The sequence below is a fragment of the Rhinopithecus roxellana genome, chromosome 8 (genome assembly GCF_007565055.1).
Source record: "Rhinopithecus roxellana isolate Shanxi Qingling chromosome 8, ASM756505v1, whole genome shotgun sequence".
NCBI classification, from domain to species: domain Eukaryota; kingdom Metazoa; phylum Chordata; class Mammalia; order Primates; family Cercopithecidae; genus Rhinopithecus; species Rhinopithecus roxellana.
This window is the reverse complement of record NC_044556.1, coordinates 54,736,454-54,759,980: the sequence shown is the minus strand read 5'-3', so window position 1 is coordinate 54,759,980 and position 23,527 is coordinate 54,736,454. Positions and strand designations below refer to the sequence as shown.

At 36.7% G+C, this 23,527-nt stretch overlaps 1 protein-coding gene across 5 annotated transcripts in view; it reads left to right on the top strand.

The window, feature by feature from the left end:
* The window catches only part of ATF6 (activating transcription factor 6), a 238,974-nt gene that overhangs the window by 87,762 nt on the left and 127,685 nt on the right, over positions 1–23,527 (top strand). For all 5 annotated transcript variants that reach the window (XM_030935786.1, XM_010373615.2, XM_030935789.1 and 2 more), the window contains exons 12-14: positions 789–888; positions 7,850–7,917; positions 10,815–10,929. In XM_030935786.1, coding sequence (XP_030791646.1) covers positions 789–888; positions 7,850–7,917; positions 10,815–10,929 — 283 coding nt within the window. The remainder of the gene's footprint in view (positions 1–788; positions 889–7,849; positions 7,918–10,814; positions 10,930–23,527) is intronic.

Sequence of the window (23,527 nt, the reverse complement as noted above, 5' to 3'; positions counted from 1 at the left end):
GCTGCTGTAAAAAGTAAGCAAAATAAAGGAAGTTATATGTGAGCTACACTTTTATTTCCTGTGTTGAAAAATTTGCATTTTTTTTTACCCCCAGCAATTGAGTTCATTCTTTTTCTTCTCCCAAAAGAGCAGGATTTTCAAGAGGTTTTAATGCATCTATTTGTTGTTAGAGGTCCTATGACTTTTATTTTATTTTTAGACAGGGTCTCGCTCTGTTGCTCAGGCTGGTGTGCAGTGGCTTGATCATAGCTCACTGCTTTCCCAAACTCCCAGGCTCAAGTGATCCTCCTGCCTCTGCCTCCTTAGTCGCTGGGACTACAGGCACATGCCACCACGCCCAGCTAATTTTTTAAAACAATTTTCTGTAGAGACAGGGTCTCACTGTGTTGCCCAGGCTAATCTCAAACTCCTGGACTCAAACAATCTTCCCACCCAGCCTCCCAAAGTGTTAGAATTACAGGTGTGAGCCACCGTGCCCGGCAAGGAAATACTTTTTTTGGTTGAAAAACCTTAACATCCAGTGTTTATATTTGGGAGGTATTTAGCTGTAGTTTTCTTTGAATTTTAAATGCGTGGTTGACAGGTTTACCATGTGAAAATGCATGTCTTATTAAAAACAACATGAAGTGTCAACTTTTTCAAATCAAAAAGCAATATTGAGTCATCAGGCACTTGGAATGTACTTTAGAACCTACAAATGATTAGATTCATTTCCACCCACAGGGTGAAACATTCATTTCTGTGTTTAGTTAATTTCTATGTTTAATCAATTAAACTATATTTTATAGGTTAAATCATGAACTTCGAGGATGGGTTCATAGACATGAAGTGGAAAGGACCAAGTCAAGAAGAATGACAAATAATCAACAGAAAACCCGTTTTCTTCAGGTTTGTTTCTGCTTGTCTTTGAACAATAGTTGGCATATTTGTTGGAAGGCTTCTCCCAGCTGGGTTGCTCTGTTCCCTAGAAGATTTGGTAAGCTTAAACTTTAGACACTTCCCACTGTCTCCTGCTGCTTCTGATGCAGCTGTCATTGCCACTGAAGTCCTCCTCCCAGGTTTTATAGCACTAGTTTAGGTTTTATAGTATTAGTAGTTCCCTGATCAGGCATCATGCTATTTCTTGCTCTCACCTTCAAATTTGCTTTCAAGCCAGGAGTTCCTATGCATGGATATCTATATCAAATGTCTTTGGCACAATGGTATAATAAATAATACTGCTTATCTCCTCTCTTCTTAGAGCTTTTCAAAAAGAGAATGTTGAGACACGGGGCAGTTTGGAAATGAAGACATATCCATGGAGGGCATTTCTGAACTTAGACATGTACTACTCTGGGTTAATGACAGGTCTTACTTAGAATCTGTTAAGTGTGTGTTCCATCTCAATGCTGTTTGCCACAAAACACCATTAAGTCATTCCATCATTCATCAAATATTTGTTGGTAGAACTCAGACCAGCAACTGGCATCTGCAAGCTCCCAATAATGAACCAAGGACTGTTCTTGATCCTGAAATAAAGTAATGGGTATGATATAGTCCCTACCTTAATGGAGCTTACACTTTGGTGCAGAGCTAAACAATAAGCAAGTAAATAAATATACAAATACACTAAAAATTAGAGCTGAGTTCTCTAAAGAAACACAAAGCAGCATAGGAGGTTAGAATTTGAATCGAGAAATGAGTGACTAGACTTGAGTGGTCAGGGAAGGCTTCTCTGAAGAAGTTCCACTTTAAGACAACATCATCAAGGTAATATAATGCTAGCTGTTATAACAGCCCCCAAATCTCAGTAGCTTAATGGAATAAAATTTTTTCACTTGCACAAAATTTGACTTCACTTTCTAGGATTGCTTTTCTCCAAGTAGGGAGTGAGGGATCCAGGTTCCTTCTATTGTGTAGCCCCAACAACTTGAAATTCTTTGCTTCTTGCTTGGGATGTTAGGGAAGAAAGAGTTTGGTGTATTGTGCAAAATGTTTTAAGAATCAGGCCTGGCTTTTAGCCAATGTTTAGTGGGCTAAAACTCTGTCACTTTGCCCAGCCTACTGTAAGAGAGACTGGAATCATGTATCTTCTGTGTGCTCAAGAAGAAGACAAGGGTTTGGTGAGAACATTGCTTTTGCCATAGGCAGAAAAATCACTGAAATAACAATGTAAAGATTTAGGGGGGTCGGGCACAGTGGCTCATGCCTGTAATCCCAGCACGTTGGGAGGCTGAGGCGGGTGGATCACGAGGTCAGGAGATCGAGACCATCCTGGTTAACATGGTGAAACCCCATCTCTACTAAAAAGTACAAAAAATTAGCCAGGCATGGTGGCAGGTGCCTGTAGTCCCAGCTACTCAGAAGGCTGAGGCAGGAGAATGGCGTGAACCTGGAAGGCGGAGCTTGCAGTGAGCCAAGATCACACAGTCTAGCCTGGGCGACAGAGTGAGACTCTGCCTAAAAAAGAAAAAAAAAAAAAAAATAGATTTAGGGGAAAATCTGGAGAAAGAGCTTCTAGACAGAGGGAACAGCAAATGTAAAGACCCTCAGGAAGGAACAGTTTGTATATTTAAGGAACATGAAGAAGCTGAGTACAACTGGAATGCAGGGGCTGAGGGGAGAGTGGTAGATGAGATTGGAGAGGCAGCAGATGTAAGCTCAAAGAAAACTTCATGAGCTTTGGTGAGAACTTTGGATTTCATCCTGGGTTTGAGGGGATGCCATTGAAAGGTTTGAGTACGGGAGTGACTTGATATGATTTATATTTTAAAAAATTAGTAGTTACTCCATAAAGTGGACCATGATGGGGAGTATAACTGGAAGTAGGGAGACAAGTTAAGAAGCCATTTTAGTGAGCTAGGTGAGAGAGATTGTTTGTGGTCCATACTAGTGTGGTAGTCATGAAGGTGGCAGAAAGTACTTGGATGCCAAATATATTTTGAAAGTAAAGCTGATAGAAATTGTTGATATAATGATAAATCCTATGCTTAGGTATTGGTTGATTGGTGATACCATTTACTGAGACCAGTCCTGGGGAAGGAGCAGTTAGAGGTGGAAGTCAAGAATTTTAGATGTGTTAAGTTTGATATGGCTATTAGGCATTCAAGTGGAGAAGTCAAGTGGACAATCAAATATCTGGGTCTGGAGTTTAGGAGAGAGGTTGAAACTGGAAGTTTAATTTGTGGTGCTACTACCTAGAGAGAAAGACAGAGAAAAGAAAACAGAGTGAGGTACCAAGTTCTGGGCCATCTCCAACATTACAGGCTGAAAGAGAAAGAGGAACCAGTACTTGAAAAGGAAGAAGAGTAACTGGCCAGTAAAATAGGAGAAAATGTAGAATAGTGGTGTCCCAAAATTCAACAAAGAAAGTTATTAAAGAAGGGGATGTAACAGTTAATTACAGGGGCCAAGAGAGCTAAGAGATGATGATTAAGATAAAGAGTGAGGAATTACCTTGGAATTGACCGTGAGAACTTGTTAGTGATCTTCGTGAAAGTTCTTTCATTGGAGTGGTAATGGCAAAAGCCAACTAAAGTGGATTCAGGGAAGTAATAATAGAGGAAGTGAAGAAAATTATTTCAGGGTGATCCCTGTACATGGGAATAGAGAAAAGAAGTAGCTACAGGAGTCAAAGAAGAGTTTTATTTTTGGATGGGAAATACTTCACCAGGTTTACATGTTTACATGCTAATGGAAACATCTTAAACTGATTATTTCATGACTAATTGGAAGCAGTATGTGTTATGTTCTAAAGTACATTAAAAGGATAACAAGAAACGTGGGTTTTTAACCATTTTGGAGCTGTTTTCATACATAAAATGAGGGCTAGTCCAGGTGAGCTCAAACGCTGACATTCTGAAATTCTGTAATTATCTACTGTGTGCTTCCCTTGGCCTCTCCAACAACTTTTTTCACCTAATGTAGTAGGCAACTTTATTAGTTGTTAATACTAATAGAGGCTGCAGGTAATCATTCACAATGTCATATATACCCCAAAGTCCCAAAGCTGCTTATTGGCATTGGAATTTGGAGTCTAGTACTTCAAAAATTCATGTCTGCCAAAGCCTACACATCAGCTGCTACCATGGTCAGAGGGAAAATGGACCTTGTCTCTCTTCTGCTTTCCACATCTGAAACAAGTGCATATTATTGGCAGAATCTAAATTATATCCAGAGCTCTGGTGGCAAAATAGTTTGAGTGATATAGGTTTCAAGCGTCCGTCCTTTACTATGCAGAGGAAGAGCACAGGAGTCAGGAATAGATCATTGCCAGTAGGTGATCCCACACAGCTAGTATAATGAACTTAATGAAAAATTAGATTAAAATTCTTGCCCTAAATTTTTTTTTTTTGGCCTTACCATTAGATGTAATTTGTCGTGTTTTTCTTTCCTGTTCATTAGATAAATCAATAGAGCATTTACTGTGGAACGGGTGCTTGGTGTTCTTTAATCTTAAAGGAATTCTAATGCAAGAAAAAGAATTTTGTTTTAATTTTACTGTCTTTGTTCATTTGAAGGAGATGTGTAGTTTAAAGTCTTATTTCATTCTGTGCTATTTTGGGTACATATCTTTCTGTAGGGAGCTTAGATATGCTTGGAAATGTGAGAATCATAGCTACTATAGAAGGGAATGATGGAGAAGAATCTATTTGTCAATAGTAAAGAAGTTCCTGGTTAGAGGAAGGAGAAGAATTATTCTGCTTTTATGCTGTTGTCAATGCCAAGCATATTAAGATTTTAAAAAAATTATGTTTCTTAGTGTAAAGAGCCTATAACTGCTCTCCTTTTTCTTTTCTCATTTCAACCTTTTTTCTTCCAGTTTACATCTTTCAGTTGCTAAGAGTATCCCAAACTCTTATAAAATATTCTGTAATTTTAGTGAACTGACATTTCTTTGAAATATCTGTTGTATCTGAGCATTATGTCTTATAAAATATTCTGTAATTTTAGTGAACTGACATTAAGTCTTATAAAATATTCTGTAATTTTAGTGAACTGACATTTCTTTGAAATATCCGTTGTATCTAAGCATTATGTCTTTGATTTGATTTGTCCTATTTCATAGTTCGATCCTCTTCCTAGACTTTGAGTTTTTAGAAAAGGTAAAGGGGAAAATTAATGAAATATCTTTCAAAATGAAGGCAAAATAAGGACATTTTCACATAGAGAAAACCAAGGGAATTTGTCTCCAGAAGACCTGTGCTATAAGAAATGCTAAAGATGTTTTTTTAAAAGACTTGGGTAAATGATACCAGATAGACCCCCAGATTAGCAGGAAGGAAGAGCATCAGAATGGGCAAATATTTGGGTAAAAAGACCAGACCTTTTTTTTTTTTTTTTTTTTTTTTAACTATCTTTATCTTGTGTGTGTGTACTTAAATGTCTTTAGAAGACTTGTGTTTTTAAAGCAATAATAATAGCAATTTATTGTGGGGTTTATAGCTTATATAGAAGTAAAATATAAGACAATAAGAACACAAAGGGAGGGAGGGATAAATGGAATTATACTATTAATAAAGTTTTTATGTTGCTCAAATAATATTTCAAGATCGACTGTGGTAACTTAGATCAAAGTATAATCTCTAGAGCAACTACTAAAAGCTAACATAAAGAAGTACAGCTAGAGCCAGGCATGGTGGTTTGTGCCTGTAATCTCAGCTACTAGGGAGAAGATTGCTTGAGTCCAGGAGTTTGAGAAGCTGCGGTGAGCTATAATTACATCATTGGTCTCCTGCCTGGGCAACAGAGCAAGATCCCGTGTCTTAAAAAGAAGAGAAAAAGTGTAGCTAAAAAGACAATGTAAGAAATAAAAATGGAATACTAAAAAATATACAGTTCAATGAAAAGAAGACAGGAAAAGAGAAACACATAAAGAACAAATAGAATAAATTAAAAATGATACCAAGGTGGTAGACTTAAATCCAACCAGTTAAATTCAGTGGGCTAAACACATCAATTAAAAGGAAGAAATTTTCAAACTAGATTTTTTTTTTAAAAGGAAAGATCCAACTATATGTTGTTTATAAGAAACAGCATTTTAAATGTGAAGACACTGACAGATGGAAAATAAAGGTGAAAAAGTATGTATGCCATGCAAACGTGAAGCATTAAAAAGCTGGCATCGCTATATTAATCAGAAAAAGTAGACTTCCAAACAAAGGTCATTCTAAGAGACAACAAAAGAAATTTTTTATTGATAAAAGGAGCATACGAATAAGGTAAAACAATTCTAAATGTATAGACCCCTAATAACAAAGCTTCAACCTATGCAAAGCAAAAAGTGACAAATTGAGAAAAAGATCTACAGCACAATTGGAGATTTTAACATCCTCTCATTTCTTTGTAAATGCCTCTCACATTTTTGCCAATTATGATCTTTTGCTAAACCCACACAGCTGAAAATGCAAAAGCTCTGACCAGTTTTTCAGAGGTTCCTTAGTTAATTGATATAAATCTTGGATAGGTAAACGGAATATCTGTTTTCTGTTTGCCTGATATCTCTGTAACTTGGCTTTCCCTAAGGCTACCCATTCCTTTCTGAGACTAGGGAAAGAAGTCTGGCTTCTTTCAGACTTCTTTGCTCATTTCATATGGGCCAAAGTAGCACAAATCATTTAAAATTCACCAGCTATTTAATCTGTTCATTTTAAACCTTATTTTTATCAACTAGCTATAATTTAATTTTGGTTTTATTTACTACTTACTGGATAACTATGCCAGTAAGCATAGTATTTTTTTTTTAAGTACAGTATTTTATTATTTAACTGTGTTCTTCTTTTCATTTCATTGATGATTTTTTTCATTTGTTGTTAAACAAGACATTTATCGAACAGCTACAATATACAAGACCCATATTAGATTTTTATAAAATAAGATCCTTGACTTATTACAGAGCCAGAAGTGGGGACCCCTATATTCATCCCTGCATATTGGTTCCATCCACCGAACAAAATTGTTTCCTCTTCTTTTCTCCCTTAAACTTCTGTACTTGCTTCTGGTTTAGCACTTATCACATCGTATTGTTTTCCTATATCTGTCTTCCCAGTTAAACTGCGAGCTTTTTAAAGGCAGAAGTTAAATACTTAATTTTGTAGCTTGGGCGCATGTAGGTGCTTTGATTACTGAAAGACGGGTATATGGACACAGTAATGAACAAATGATTAAAAAATTATTTAAACCATTGTTTGACAGGGTAAGATTACTTTCTAATGTAATAGAACTTGGTAATATGCCCTTGAATTCTGATACCCTGACAAACCTCTTCTGAAAATCAGCTTACAAAACTACCAGGGAGAATAAAAAGGCATAGTGCAAAGCAAATGCTATGTGAAAGACAGGTGTCCAGTGTAGTATATGTGGGTCACTAATGGGTGTAGATAGAACTGTTCTCTTGACAAGAGTCATCAGTGAGAACTCTTTAATGATGGCTTAGTTCATATATGTATTTTGGCATGAAGATCTCTGTTTAACTCAGTGAACAATAGGATCTAGTTTCATAATGGACTTTTCATACTTCTTAGGAACTTGTCATTGGGAAGATAATTATTTTAGATAAGGATACATTGTTATATGTTCGGTAACACTTATATGGCTTGGTCATAAAAGTGGTGCTTGTACTAAGCTTTTGGGCTCTTTCTTTAAACTTAATGGGAAGTGCCTTAAATGCCTTAATCTCCTTAAGACACTTCTCCCAGACGAGAATGGACCTAAAGAGTTCTAATATCTGTTAGTGTTTAATTATTTGAACTGAATATGTCAGAAATCTTAGCAATGGAAGTTTAACAATTTAAGTATAGAATGAGCCAGTATAGGAAGATTTCATATAATTTCATGATACAGTATTAAACTTTTTTTTTTAATATTCCAGGGTGCTCTGGAACAGGGCTCAAATTCTCAGCTGATGGCTGTTCAATACACAGAAACCACTAGTATCAGGTAAGACAGTGCAGAAGCTCTTGGCCAGGGAATTTAAAATAGCTGGTATTTTAAGAAAGTTGAAATTCACGCTTCCCTTTCACCTTAAATTTGTTCTCATCTATGAGTTTTAGTCATATACTCAGAGAGAGAGGTATATATATATAACATATACTACTGAGCAGTTGGAATAAAGCCAGATAATTTCAAAAGTTCAACTCTCCCAAATCCCTTACATACAAATTTAGTCGGAGTGCTGTTCCATCGTAATTTTGATGAAAATCTTGAATACCCATAGCTCTCTTGCCCTTGATTTACATCTGTTTCATGAACTTAGGGGAAGGGATTATTATTTTTTGAGTGCTCCGTGCCAGGTGTCCTCCTGAGTGCTTTACATGCATTTTATCTTTAAATCTATATAAAAACTAAAAGTATATTTTATATATAGAAAAACTGGTCAAATCTTTTTTTTTTTTTTTTTTTGTAATTTTCAGAGTCATAAGATCTAGTGGCAGACTCAGCATTCAGATCCTAGCTGTTTTACTGACAATGCATTTTTCACTACATAATACTACTTAAGATTTTGAAAGGTTTCGAAGAGAATGTTGTATCTAGAGGTTTAAATGTCTTCAAAGGGAAAGATAATATGGGAAGCAATATGGTGTCATGGTTAAGATGCTAGCTTTATTTGCCCTGTTGGGCAGAGTTCAAATTGTAACTCTGCCTCTTACTTTGTGGGCTCAAACAGATTACATGCAATTGAAGTTTCCTCATCTACAAAATGCTGGCTGCACAGAGATGATATAATGGTTAAATTAGATAATATATTTAGAGCACTTAGCATGGTACGTAAATGACAATGGTGGATGATAATGATGTGATGTTATTGACAACAGTATCACTGAAGTGAAAGTTGAGAATCTCAGCTTCCATCTGTAGCTTTACCACACACTTGTAGTTCACTTATACGAATTTAACATTTATTTAGAATATACTGTGTGCCAGTGTTGTAGGCACTGAGAAAAAAATACATATAGATAGTAAAAATGTAAGTCGAAAGCTATTTTATTCATTGTATTAATAACTGAGAATTCCTATTAAATGGCAGTGAGCAGCATATCAGCAATCATGAATGTTTAAAATGCTGAGATTGTATTATCCTGCTGAAATTGATAATTCAAATACATTTAAATAGTAACGAATAATTCTCTGCTAAGCAGAATATATCCTTCAATTGCAATACATTTATTTTAAAAAATATCAATTTTTAGATGCATGGTTATGATGGCGTGGTATTTCTTCATTAGTTAAAATGTTTTAGTGAATTACAGCCAATTTTCATTTTTTGTGGATTCCATATTTGCTAATTCACCTACTAAAATCTGCTAAAAGGTATTTGTAACCCCTAATATTAGCAGTGCTTTTGTCATCATTCGCAAACATGCGTAGATGCTCCCTGGTGAGGTTGAACAAGGCAGTGTTCTGCCTTCTGGTTTCAGCTATATAAACAAGGTCCTTTTCACAGTCCACATTTTTCATAAATTTGTGCTTTTTGTTGGTAATTTTGTTGTTTGAAATGGCCCGAGGCATATTGCTGAATTGCTGTCTAGTGTTGCTAAGCCCAAATGGGCTGTGGTGTGCTGTGTGGAGAAACTGTGTGTGTTAGATACGTTTCATTCAGGCATGATTTATAGTGCTGTTGGCTGTGAGTTCAAGTTAGTGAATGAATATGTTAAAGAAGGTGTCTTGAAACAGAAACACATAAATAAGGTTATATATTGATCACTTGACAGAAATATTGTAACCAGAGGCTTGCAGGAACCGAACCCTGTATTTCCCCTAGGAGAATGGTTTAGGATTCACTAATTCATTGATGGCAGTGACTTTTTAGAACATAACTATCACAAAATGCAAGAAGCGACTATATATTCAAAATATTGTAATCAGAAATGGCCTAGTGAACAAATGGAGTTATTTCAAAGGAAGTTCTTGTAACTCATTTATTACTTCCATTTAGGTCAGTCTTTTTCTCTTCTTAAGTTAATAATATATGATTGATACATACAAGTTTTCTCTTTGAGGAAAAACGAAGCATTACAGGATCCCTTTAACTCTTCCAGATATTGGTCCTAAACACTAGAAGATCCTGAGCACATTAAGAACTCTATTAGAATCATTTGACTGTATCTTTTGGGACATGATGTGATTTGAGGTATTATCATTTTAGTTTTTAATTTTAGTAAGGCACACACATGGTACTTTTAATATCAGTGACTAGCAATTGTTGAATAAATCCTATGGGACAGGATCCATGCTTGGCACTTTACATATATAATATCTCCAATAACAGTCCTGCAAGGTTTGTGTGGTTATCCTCTTTTTATTGATGAGGAAACAGTTTGCTCATGGGGGATGATTTCCCCAAGAGTGCCCACTTGAGAAGTGAAGCAGGAATTCTAAACCAAGTCTGTTTTCAAATCCTCAGCTTTTTCCACCTTTCACACAACCTCGTAGGCAAGCACACCTTCATATATTTCACAAAGTGATGAAAAATGACTTTTCCTCAGATATAATTTGTATTACTAAAAAAGTTAAAAATCCTTCAAACCTATGCAGAAATCTCTCTGTTTTCTGATACTTTCATTATTTTTACGTGCTTTGCAATGTGTTTGACCATCTAGTACATTTTAGAGCCTTGATTCAGAAATCAGAATTTTAGCATTAGTGAATGGGTTCTTATAAAATATCCTGATCCTTGGGCTTTACAAAATGTTGTTATAAAAATTACTGCCAAAGTGCAACTAATATTTTGGTTGAGAGAGATTTTTAGAATTCAGACACAGCCTTAGAATGGGAAGTATTTTGGGAAAACATGAAACTTTTTATTTTAGTAATACCTTTTATTTTTCTTACTTTAGCAGGAACTCAGGGAGTGAGCTACAAGTGTATTATGCTTCACCCAGAAGTTATCAAGACTTTTTTGAAGCCATCCGCAGAAGGGGAGATACATTTTATGTTGTGTCATTTCGAAGGGTAAGTTCATCTTGAAAGAATTGAGTGCTTGCCTCACATAAGACATTGGGCTGAATATTGTGGAAAATACAAAGATGTGAGAAATAGGAAGCAATATAAAATAAATTATGTGAGTGGAACAGTCTAGGTATTGTAATACATGCTTTACTTTGAGCTGTTGAGTATTATAAAGATGAACATGGAATTGGTGTCAGACTATGAGTTTATATTTAGGAAATATAAACTACTTGTTGATTTTTATTGTTTGTAATCCTGATAGCCATACTGTTTTTAACGAAAGGAAAAGTAAAAACATAAAAATATTCTATTTAGGCTTTTCCTATTTAGGCTTTTAAACCAATTCCCATTTGGTTATTAAGAAATAGACTTCTGAAATGTAGGTTTGAGATGGATTATAGGCTGATTATTAATCATGGAATGTTTGGATCTGTGTTCCTAAGACTCTCTATTCCTCTTTTATCTCTTCTTAATTAAACATTTGGTTGATGAAGAGTGCATTAGATAATCAGTTAGCTTATATAAAAGTAAATGTTTATACTAGCACTTTTGAATGTTATGAATATTAGGCTAAATGGAAAAAATGCATAGCTATTTATATTTCATCTACTTTTTCTATAAAATGAAAATAGTTTCTTCATAGAGTTGCCATGTGAATATCTCTGTTAGAGTGCTCTATGTTAACCCAGGAGCACATGAATGAATTAGAATTCCTCAGTGGTGGTTTCTATCCCAAGATGTTTTTTCTTTCTCTCTTTTTTTAAACAAAAGAAGGGATCTCACTATGTTGCTCAGACTGGACTCAAACCCCTGGGCTCAAGTGATACTGAGTAACTGACCTTTTTTTTTTTTTTTTTTTTTTTTTTAAAGAATACACTGGGTGTGGTTAGAAGTAAGTACAGTTGACCCTTGAACGACAGAAGTTTGAATGAAGCAGGTCTATTTATATGTGTATTTTTCTCAACCTTAGCAGGATGCCAAACTCATTTATATGCAGGGCCAACTTTTCACACATGTAGATTCCACAGGGCTAACGGTGGGACTTGAGTGTGTGCAGCTTTGGGGATACACAGGCGGCTCTGTAACCAGTCCTACATAAACAGAGGGACGAGTGTCTATACTAACAGTAGAATGAGCAAATTTATTCTCTGATTATTACCGCTCACTATCACTGAAATTCTCAGTTAACTAGTTAATTCTTTTCCTAAGGTATAAATATCTAGCAGCTCAGGTTTTTAGGACCAGAGAACTTTGATACTTGAAAACTAGGGAGATCAAAAATCTTATATATTTTCAGTTATTAATCAAAAATGCTAAGAGATTTGGAACCCTTTAGCCATAGCGTCTCATGATCACTGCGTTTTCACAAAATTCCCTGTGTTCACCTTACTCTCTCAGACATAACTGGTATATTTCTATACAGCACAAACCTCAAAGTTTCTTTTCAGCAGCAAGGGGGCAGCTGAGAACAGTGTTTCCCACAAGGTTCCAACTATACTGGTCTATGAAAACAAAGTATTGCCTTTACTGTTGACATAATTATGTTCAAAGTAGGAGAAAAAAAGTAAACTTTTAAGAATAAGATTCAGCACTGTGAAGAAGAAACCTGTTGGGTGCTAAAATGATTGTGTTGAAGTGTATTTTATGGAAGTTACTGTAGAAGAATGTTTTTCATACTCAATAGACAGTTTTTCTGAGGTTCAGGATAACTACTGTATTATTTGATGAAAACAGTATAACAGATATTAGAAGTAACACTTGTCAAGCCATGGATTGAAATCATGGTTAGTGCAGTTTTTCTAAGGGAAGAAAACAAGTATTTTTTTTATAGAGAAAACAATCCTAGCTTTTTTTTTTCTTTTGAAATGGAGTCTCTCTCTGTTGCCCAGGCTGGAGTGCAGTGGCGCCATCTTGGCTCACTACAACCTCCACCTCCCAGGTTCAAGCAATTCTCTTGCCTCAGCCTCCTGAGTAGCTGAGACTGTAGCCGCATGCCACCACACCTGGCTAATTTTTGTATTTTTAGTAGAGACGGGATTTCACCATGTTGGCCAGGGTGGTCTTGATCTCCTGACCTCATGATCCACCTGCCTTGGCCTCCCAGAGTGTTGGGATTACAGGTGTGAGCCACCGCGCCCAACCAATCCTAGCTTTAAAGGGACTGTATTTTTATAAAAGACAATGAATGGTGGTTTAAAAAATATATATGCATTGCGTTTTTTTGCATTTGTAAAAAGTGATTTCTCATTAGTTTGCTATAAAAGTGCTGTTAGAAAATTATTGATTTCCACTCCCCCCACAGCCCCTTGATGTTCAGGAAGACTGTTAGGACTGTTTCTCACACAAATACTATTAGAAGTATGTCTAACATTCTGTTTGGATTTTTCATTTTCAAATTACTGATTTATCACATTTTGGTGTTTTCTATCAAGGGAGAGTAAAGATAAACCTGAACTGAATTAGATAATGGTAGTTAGACAACATCCTTTTCTATTTTTTTCTTGTTTTGGTTCAGTAGTAGGGAAAAGGAAGTTAATTTTATCTTGATGTATGTAAACTATGTTATGGGACAAGAATTTAGTTCTTAAATGCCTGGATTGTTCTTTTTGCTCTTGCTGAAATGAAAATGAAATAATAAATTACCTCATGCTTGGTCTTCTCTTTCATCTTTCAATATAAAATATTCTAACAGTTTCATTAAAAAGGTGAGTGGCATCATTTCTTGTGTAGAAGGATGTAGACTTTTTCTCCCACTTAGGTTCTTAATTTTATTGGCAGAAATTATTGTAATTGATACTACATTGGAAATTCAGAAGAAGATTCCAGAGTCCCAGGTTTCGGCTTAGCATGAACCACACATTTATAATGAAGCCAATAAGCAAGCCATGTTATTTTATTTTATGAATGGACATGTATTTAACAAAATATTTTAATACCTATAAATGTAGAAGTAGCCATTGACTGTTTAGTACTGTTATTTAAGCCACTCTCTCCCAAACTGACACTCCCTCACAGCCTGCATTCCTGTACCTTTTAATCTCTTTACAGTTGAGCTGTTGAAATTATTTTCTCTAAAGCAGACACACTCTTGGGTAACTACTGAGTTCCTGTTATAGCTCAGCAAGAGAAAATGCTTATGATCCCAGTAGTCCAGACAAAGGTCCAAACTGCTTCTGTTCTTTTGACTTTCCTTAAAGAATTTTTTACCACCAACATAGTAACCTATTCTGCTTTCTTTGCTTAGTTCTGGTTATTTGTAGCTTATTTTCCTGTAAATACTTTGCCTTTTCTTCCTCTCTGATTTGTTTGTTTTAGTGTGATTTGGAGAGGGAGGTTGAGGAATAACTTTTTCTCAAACTTCCAAGTCACTTTGAGTGTAGAATAACTGATACATTAATAAGAAAAAATCCAATTAAGTTTAATGCTCTTTTTGTTTGTTTTTTTTGTTTTTGGTTTTTGTTTTTTTTTTTTTTAAAGAGACAAGGTCTCTATTGCCCAGGATGGAGTACAGTGGTACAATCATAGTTCACTTCAGTCTCCAATTCCTGAGCTCAAACAGTTCTCCTGCGTCAGCCTCCAGAGTATCTGGGACTATAGGAGAGTGCCACCACACCCAGCTAATTTTCATTTATTTTTTGTAGAGATGGGGTCTCACTTTGTTGCCCAGGCTGGTCTTGAACTCCTGGGCTCAATAATGCTTATTTTAAAAATGCTTTTGTATGATAGACTATTTAGGGAGGGAGGGAGGAGGTTGATTAAATAATATAACAAAATGAATTCAAGAGCTAAGACAGAAACAAATACTCAGGAAAGCTCAAATAAAGTTAATAAGAAGATGATTTTAAAAGGGCAGAAAAGAAACATTGAGAAGAAAGGTGGGGAAATGATATTAATTTATTATTTCAATACACATTTAAATACCATCCTTACATGTTGCTGTCTCATCCACTAATATATAGGGAAAGCATTTCTTCCTGGGGCAGTTTTTCGTTAAAAACAGGTTCTCTTTGAATCAGATGGCTATGAATGTCAGTTTGCCATATTATCTCTACTTGTTTAATATTTTTTCTTTTGCAAATGAGATGGATGCCTACTTTGGGAACATTTTTTATTTCTATTACATTTTCTGTTTTCGGTACCTGTCTCAAATTGTAAGTAAACACGTAAAGTGTCTTTTCATCAGTTTCAAATACATACATAATATTACAGAAGAACCTGAGCTATAGCCATATGACTGCCTGAGAGGTGTCTCTTTCTCTTCTCTTTCCAAGTATTTTAAATATTCTAGCAATAGTAACACTATCATATCCATATTTAAAATACTTAGAAAGAAGAGAAAGAGACACCTCTCAGGCAGTCATATGGCTGTAGCTCAGGTTCTTCTGTAATCCATGCATGGATTATAAAGGTAACCTTAAGTAATAGGGACTTATTGTAAGATATGTGAGATTAAAGAAGCACAAGAAACTGGCTCAGAATCCAAATAATCCCTCTGTGCTTATGCTTCATAGGGTGGAATATATACTAGTCTTCATGGAGAATTGGAATAGGTTTATTGTCATTTCTGATTTGACAGCAGCTCCAGTGATTCCACTTTAATCTTTTTTACACATTACTGATTCATACTCCTCAAACACAAAGATCTGATTGGGTAGTTCTGTTCTCTTATGCAGAGAATTACTATGGCAGCTTTGGCTTATGATCCATAGTTATTCATTTGTGACAAGAGAAATAGGGTTGGCTTCATTAAATGTATTCTCTTGCTTTGTAAGCCAACAGCTTTATGCAGAAGGAAGAACATGGGGCTGCTCTTCTGAGGAAATGATTGTGGCAGGTGCTGGGAGCTTCATACACTATTATATCACACCACCTTTTATTATTATTATTATTTTCCGCCCATTCTTAGTAAGTGTGCATTAAATTCTTTCTTGTATTGGTGTCTAATTGTTTGATCTAAAAGACCCATCTTCTCATCTATATGATAAGCCTTTTGAAGGCAGGAAATATCATATGCTTTTGTGACCACCCCGACACTCAGCGATGCCTACCACTGAGGGCTTACTGAGCAGAATGCTTTTAGACGTGATCCATTGAGAGAAGTCACAGTGATGGAAGTTTGTTGTTTTTCTTAATCATTTAAAAGGTATTTTTTACATTGTTTTGCCTAAAGAAATTGGAATCTATTTTACTGATCTGAGAAGTAATATAAGCTGTGCTTATATCTACTGTGCTGAACTCCAGTAGAAAGTTTAGTTAGAGATGATCTCTGTTTTGTCCATTTATAGTTTGCACTAGCCAGATATGATCAGCTTATTATTGTCTCTGAATCTAAGCTGTAAAGCTAAATAACTCACCTGGGTGTAGCTTTCTATGTCAGTAAGTAGAACTTTGAGGTACTTGCATCTTTATTTAAAATTATTTGTTGGGAGCAATTTGGAGTAGATTTTTGTTAGACCTAACTGATTTCTTTTTTTGGAGAAGGAATGGATTCTACTATTTGTACAGATTCAAGCAGTAGGAGCCAGAAACTTGAAACTTTGGAAACATTGTAGGAAATACTGTAATTATTGCAAAAAAAAGGTTGACTGGTGATGTTATTTGTTCAAAATGTTTGCCAGAGGTTTAGTCCCACAGATGGGCATAAAAACGGATTTCAAAAATAGCAATGATGTTTTATAACTTTGTACCTAGATTAATACCTAAAACATGAAGAATGGCATATTTTCTTAATGCCTGTTATTTATTTCTTAGAAATTTATGTTTAGTTTATATGCATATATAAAAATTCTATATACAATTATATGTATATATATAAAATCTTCAGAAGCAGGAGGAATTTCTTTAGTATCAAAGGAAATTAGTTTATAAAGTCTACTTCAAAAGAGTACAGCTCCTTCTTTTGTTCCTAAGACCTCAAAACTTGAGTGTACACATGGATCTTGGAGTTTGGCCATTTTCTTATCTCCACTTTCATGGCCTTTCAGCCAAATTCTAGCTGGAAAACAATGTGAATAGATGAATTTGGAAAGATACTTGCATTTTAGAAAAGGGTCTTATCTCAGAAGAGAGATGTTTTAAGAAACCTTCTTTTAGAAGCCTTTTTAAAATTAATTTTTAACTTTAAAATATATTCTCATTCAGGTCTAAAACACATTATACAAAAATAGAGCAGAGTTGACTGAGTACCCTAGGTTAATAAACTTAACCTAGATTTATTTAATCATTATACCAATAATGTTCTTTTTATATGTCCATTTTCTGTTTCACTTTATTATATACAAATATTAACACTTTAATGTAAACTACCTTTGTAGTTTACAAACCTCTTTCACATGCATAATCTTAGAAATTCCTTACATATAATCACATAAGTATTCTTAGTCCAATTTTATGGCTGAAAAAGCAGAAGCAAAGAGAGGTTAAGTAGCTTATCTAAGGATACAAAAATGGTAAGCATTAGAACTAGGGCAATAATTAATGGATTCTAATTTAGTACAGTGATTTTTTTTTCTTTACATTGTAGTGCTTTTTTCTTTATATCTGGTACTTCTAGATATATTACAGCGTATGTAAATAACAAATTATTCTAACTCTCTAAAATCAAGATATTTCGTTGACAAATCTGCTGGACAGTTTTGGCAGATTCATTACAGAACTTCAAAAATTTTTTGTTTGTTAATTACCCGATTGTAGGCTAAGTACTTTATTAGATTATGCTTTCATAATGCTGGAGAATAATATAATAGTTTGAAATATTATAATATAGCTTCATATTTCAAGTCAGGAAATAGAATAAATAGGCCTTGAAAGTTTCTGGTTTCTTTTTAAAGCAGTATCTGAAATTTCCAACATGGTGGAAAAGAAATGTCTTTGCTTTGTCTTAAAAAGGAAGTAGTTCAGGGGGGCGGAGCCAGATGGCCGAATAGGAACAGCTCCAGTCTCCAACTCCCGGCGGGAGCGACACAGAAGATGGATGATTTCTGCGTTTTCAACTGAGGTACTGGGGTCATCGCACTGGGGAGTGCTGGACAATCAGTGCTGGTCAGCTGCTGCAGCCCAACCAGCGAGAGCTGAAGCAGGGCGAGGCATTGCCTCACCTGGGAAGCGCAAGGGGGAAGGGAATCCCTTTTCCTAGCCAGGCGAACTGAGACACACAACACCTGGAAAATCGGGTAATTCCCACCCCAATACCGCACTTTAAGCAAATGGGCACACCAGGAGATTATACCCACACCTGGCCGGGAGGGTCCCACGGCCATGGAGCCTCCCTCATTGCTAGCACAGCAGTCTGCGATCGAACCGCAAGGCAGCAGCGAGGCTGGGGGAGGGGCGCCCGCCATTGCTGAGGCTTAAGTAGGTAAACAAAGCCGCTGGGAAGCTCGAACTGGGTGGAGCTCACAGCAGCTCAAGGAAACCTGCCTGTCTCTGTAGACTCCACCTCTGGGGACAGGGCACAGCTAAAAAACAACAGGAGAAGCAGCAGAGGCCTGTGCAGACGCGAACGACTCAGTCTGACAGCTTTGAAGAGAGTAGTGGATCTCCCAACACAGAAGTTGAGATCTGAGAACGGACAGACTGCCTGCTCAAGTGGGTCCCTGACCCCTGAGTAGCCTAACTGGGAGACATCCCCCCTAGGGGCAGTCTGACACCCCACACCTCACAGGGTGGAGTACACCCCTGAGAGGAAGCTTCCAAAGGAAGAATCAGACAGGTACACTCGCTGTTCAACAATATTCTATCTTCTGCAACCTCTGCTGCTGATACCCAGGCAAACAGGGTCTGGAGTGGACCTCAAGCAATCTCCAACAGACCTACAGCTGAGGGTTCTGACTATTAGAAGGAAAACTATCAAACAGGAAGGACACCTATACCAAAACCCCATCAGTACGTCACCATCATCAAAGACCAGAGACAGATAAAACCACGAAGATGGCGAAGAAGCAGGGCAGAAAAGCTGGAAATTCAAGAAATAAGAGCGCATCTCCCCCTGCAAAGGAGCGCAGCTCATCGCCAGCATCAGATCAAAGCTGGTCACAGAATGACTTTGACGAAATGAGAGAAGAAGGTTTCAGTTCATCAAACTTCTCAGAGCTAAAGGAGGAATTACGTACCCAGTGCAAAGAAACTAAAAATCTTGAAAAAAGAGTGGAAGAATTGATAGCTAGAATAATTAATGCAGAGAAGGTCATAAAGGAAATGACAGAGATGAAAACCATGACACGAGAAATACGTGACAAATCCACAAGCTTCAGTAACCGACTCGATCAACTGGAAGAAAGAGTATCAGCGATTGAGGATCAAATGAATGAAATGAAGCGAGAAGAGAAACCAAAAGAAAAAAAAAGAAAAAGAAATGAACAAAGCCTGCAAGAAGTATGGGATTATGTAAAAAGACCAAATCTACGTCTGATTGGGGTGCCTGAAAGTGAGGGGGAAAATGGAACCAAGTTGGAAAACACTCTTCAGGATATCATACAGGAGAACTTCCCCAACCTAGTAGGGCAGGCCAACATTCAAATTCAGGAAACACAGAGAACACCACAAAGATACTCCTCGAGAAGAGCAACTCCAAGACACATAATTGCCAGATTCACCAAAGTTGAAATGAAGGAAAAAATCTTAAGGGCAGCCAGAGAGAAAGGTCGGGTTACTCACAAAGGGAAGCCCATCAGACTAACAGCAGACCTCTCGGCAGAAACTCTACAAGCCAGAAGAGAGTGGGGGCCAATATTCAACGTTCTTAAAGAAAAGAATTTTCAACCCAGAATTTCATATCCAGCCAAACTAAGTTTCATCAGTGAAGGGAGAAATAAAATCCTTTACAGATAAGCAAATGCTTAGAGATTTTGTCACCACCAGGCCTGCCTTACAAGAGACCCTGAAGGAAGCCCTAAACATGGAAAGGAACAACCGGTACCAGCCATTGCAAAAACATGCCAAAATGTCAAGACCATCGAGGCTAGGAAGAAACTGCATCAACTAACGAGCAAAATAACCAGTTAATATCATATTGGCAGGATCAAGTTGACACATAACAATATTAACCTTAAATGTTAATGGACTAAATGCTCCAGTTAAAAGACACAGACTGGCAAACTGGATAAAGAGTCAAGACCCATCAGTCTGCTGTATTCAGGAGACCCATCTCACATGCAGAGACATACATAGGCTCAAAATAAAGGGATGGAGGAAGATCTACCAAGCAAATGGAGAACAAAAAAAAGCAGGGATTGCAATCCTAGTCTCTGATAAAACAGACTTTAAACCATCAAAGATCAAAAGAGACAAAGAAGGCCATTACATAATGGTAAAGGGATCAATTCAACAGGAAGAGCTAACTGTCCTAAATATATATGCACCCAATACAGGAGCACCCAAATTCATAAAGCAAGTCCTTAGAGATTTACAAAGAGACTTAGACTCCCATACAATAATAATGGGAGACTTCAACACCCCACTGTCAACATTAGACAGATCAACGAGACAGAAAGTTAACAAGTATATGCAGGAATTGAACTCATCTCTGCACCAAGCAGACCTAATAGACATCTATAGAACTCTCCACCCCAAATCAACAGAATATGCATTCTTCTCAGCACCACATTGCACTTATTCCAAAATTGACCTCATAATTGGAAGTAAAGCACTCCTTAGCAAATGTAAAAGAACAGAAATTATAACAAACTGTGTCAGACCACAGTGCAATCAAACTAGAACTCAGGACTAAGAAACTCAATCAAAACCGCTCAACTACATGGAAACTGAACAACCTGCTCCTGAATGACTACTGGGTACATAACGAAATGAAGGCAGAAATAAAGATGTTCTTTGAAACCAATGAGAACAACGATACAACATACCAGAATCTCTGGGACACATTTAAAGCAGTGTGTAGAGGGAAATTTATAGCACTAAATGCCCACAAGAGAAAGCTGGAAAGATCTAAGTTTGACACTCTAACATCACAATTAAAAGAACTAGAGAAGCAAGAGCAAACACATTCAAAAGCTAGCAGAAGGCAAGAAATAACTAAGATGAGAGCAGAACTGAAGGAGATAGAGACACAAAAAACCCTCCAAAAAATCAATGAATCCAGGAGTTGGTTTTTTGAAACGATCAACAAAATTGACAGACCACTAGCAAGACTAATGAAGAAAAGAGAGAGGAATCAAATAGACGCAATAAAAAATGATAAAGGGGATATCACCACGGACCCCACAGAAATACAAACCACCATCAGAGAATACTATAAACACCTCTACGCAAATCAACTAGAAAATCTAGAAGAAATGGATAATTTCCTGGACACTTACACTCTTCCAAGACTAAACCAGGAAGAAGTTGAATCCCTGAATAGACCAATAGCAGGATCTGAAATTGAGGCAATAATTAATAGCCTACCAACCAAAAAAAGTCCAGGACCAGATGGATTCACAGCTGAATTCTACCACAGGTACAAGGAGGAGCTGGGACCATTCCTTCTGAAACTATTCCAATCAATAGAAAAAGAGGGAATCCTCCCTAACTCATTTTATGAGGCCAACATCATCCTGATACCAAAGCCTGGCAGAGACACAACAAAAAAAGAAAATTTTAGACCAATATCCCTGATGAACATCGATGCAAAAATTCTCAATAAAATACTGGCAAACCGGATTCAGCAGCACATCCAAAAGCTTATCCACCATGATCAAGTGGGCTTCATCCCTGGGATGCAAGGCTGGTTCAACATTCGCAAATCAATAAACGTAATCCAGCATATAAACAGAACCAAAGTCAAGAACCACATGATTATCTCAATAGATGCAGAAAAGGCTTTTGACAAAATTCAACAGCCCTTCATGCTAAAAATGCTCAATAAATTCGGTATTCATGGAACGTACCTCAAAATAATAAGAGCTATTTATGACAAACCCACAGCCAATATCATACTGAATGGGCAAAAACTGGAAAAATTCCCTTTGAAAACTGGCACAAGACAGGCATGCCCTCTCTCACCACTCCTATTCAACATAGTGTTGGAAGTTCTGGCTAGGGCAATCAGGCAAGAGAAAGAAATCAAGGGTATTCAGTTAGGAAAAGAAGAAGTCAAATTGTCCCTGTTTGCAGATGACATGATTGTATATTTAGAAAACCCCATCGTCTCAGCCCAAAATCTCCTTAAGCTGATAAGAAACTTCAGCAAAGTCTCAGGATACAAAATCAATGTGCAAAAATCACAAGCATTCTTTTATACACCGCTAACAGACAAACAGAGAGCCAAATCATGAATGAACTTCCATTCACAATTGCTTCAAAGAGAATAAAATACCTAGGAATCCAAATTACAAGGGATGTAAAGGACCTCTTCAAGGAGAACTACAAACCACTGCTCAGTGAAATAAAAGAGGACACTAACAAATGGAAGAACATACCATGCTCATGGATAGGAAGAATGAATATTGTGAAAATGGCCATACTGCCCAAGGTTATTTATAGATTCAATGCCATCCCCGTCAAGCTACCAATGAGTTTCTTCACAGAACTGGAAAAAACAGCTTTAAAGTTCATATGGAACCAAAAAAGAGCCCTCATTGCCAAGAGAATCCTAAGTCAAAAGAACAAAGCTGGAGGCATCATGCTACCTGACTTCAAACTATACTACAAGGCTGCAGTAACCAAAACAGCATGCTACTGGTAACAAAACAGAGATATAGACCAATGGAACAGAACAGAGTCCTTAGAAATGGTACCACACATCTACAGACATCTGATCTTTGATAAACCTGAGAGAAACAAGAAATGGGGAAAGGACTCCCTATTTAATAAATGGTGCTGGGAAAATTGGCTAGCCATAAGTAGAAAGCTGAAACTGGATCCTTTCCTTACTCCTTATACGAAAATTAATTCAAGATGGATTAGAGACTTAAATGTTAGACCTAATACCATAAAAACCCTAGAAGAAAACCTAGGTAGTACCATTCAGGACATAGGCATGGGCAAGGACTTCATGTCTAAAACACCAAAAGCAACGGCAGCAAAAGCCAAAATTGACAAATGGGATATGATTAAACTAAAAAGCTTCTGCACAGCACAAGAAACTACCATCAGAGTGAACAGGCAACCTACAGAATGGGAGAAAATTTTTGCAATCCACTCATCTGACAAAGTGATAATATCCAGAACCTACAAAGAACTCAAACAAATTTTCAAGAAAAAAACAACCCCATCAAAAAGTGGGCAAAGGATATGAACAGACATTTCTCAAAAGAAGACATTCATACAGCCAACAGACACATGAAAAAATGCTCATCATCACTCGCCATCAGAGAAATGCAAATCAAAACCACAATGAGATTCCATCTCACACCAGTTAGAATGGCAATCATTAAAAAGTCAGGAAACAACAGGTGCTGGAGAGGATGTGGAGAAATAGGAACACTTTTACACTGTTGGTGGGATTGTAAACTAGTTCAACCGTTATGGAAAACAGTATGGCTATTCCTCAAGGATCTAGAACTAGATGTACCATATGACCCAGCCATCCCACTACTGGGTATATACCCAAAGGATTATAAATCATGCTGCTATAAAGACAAATGCACACGTATGTTTATTGCGG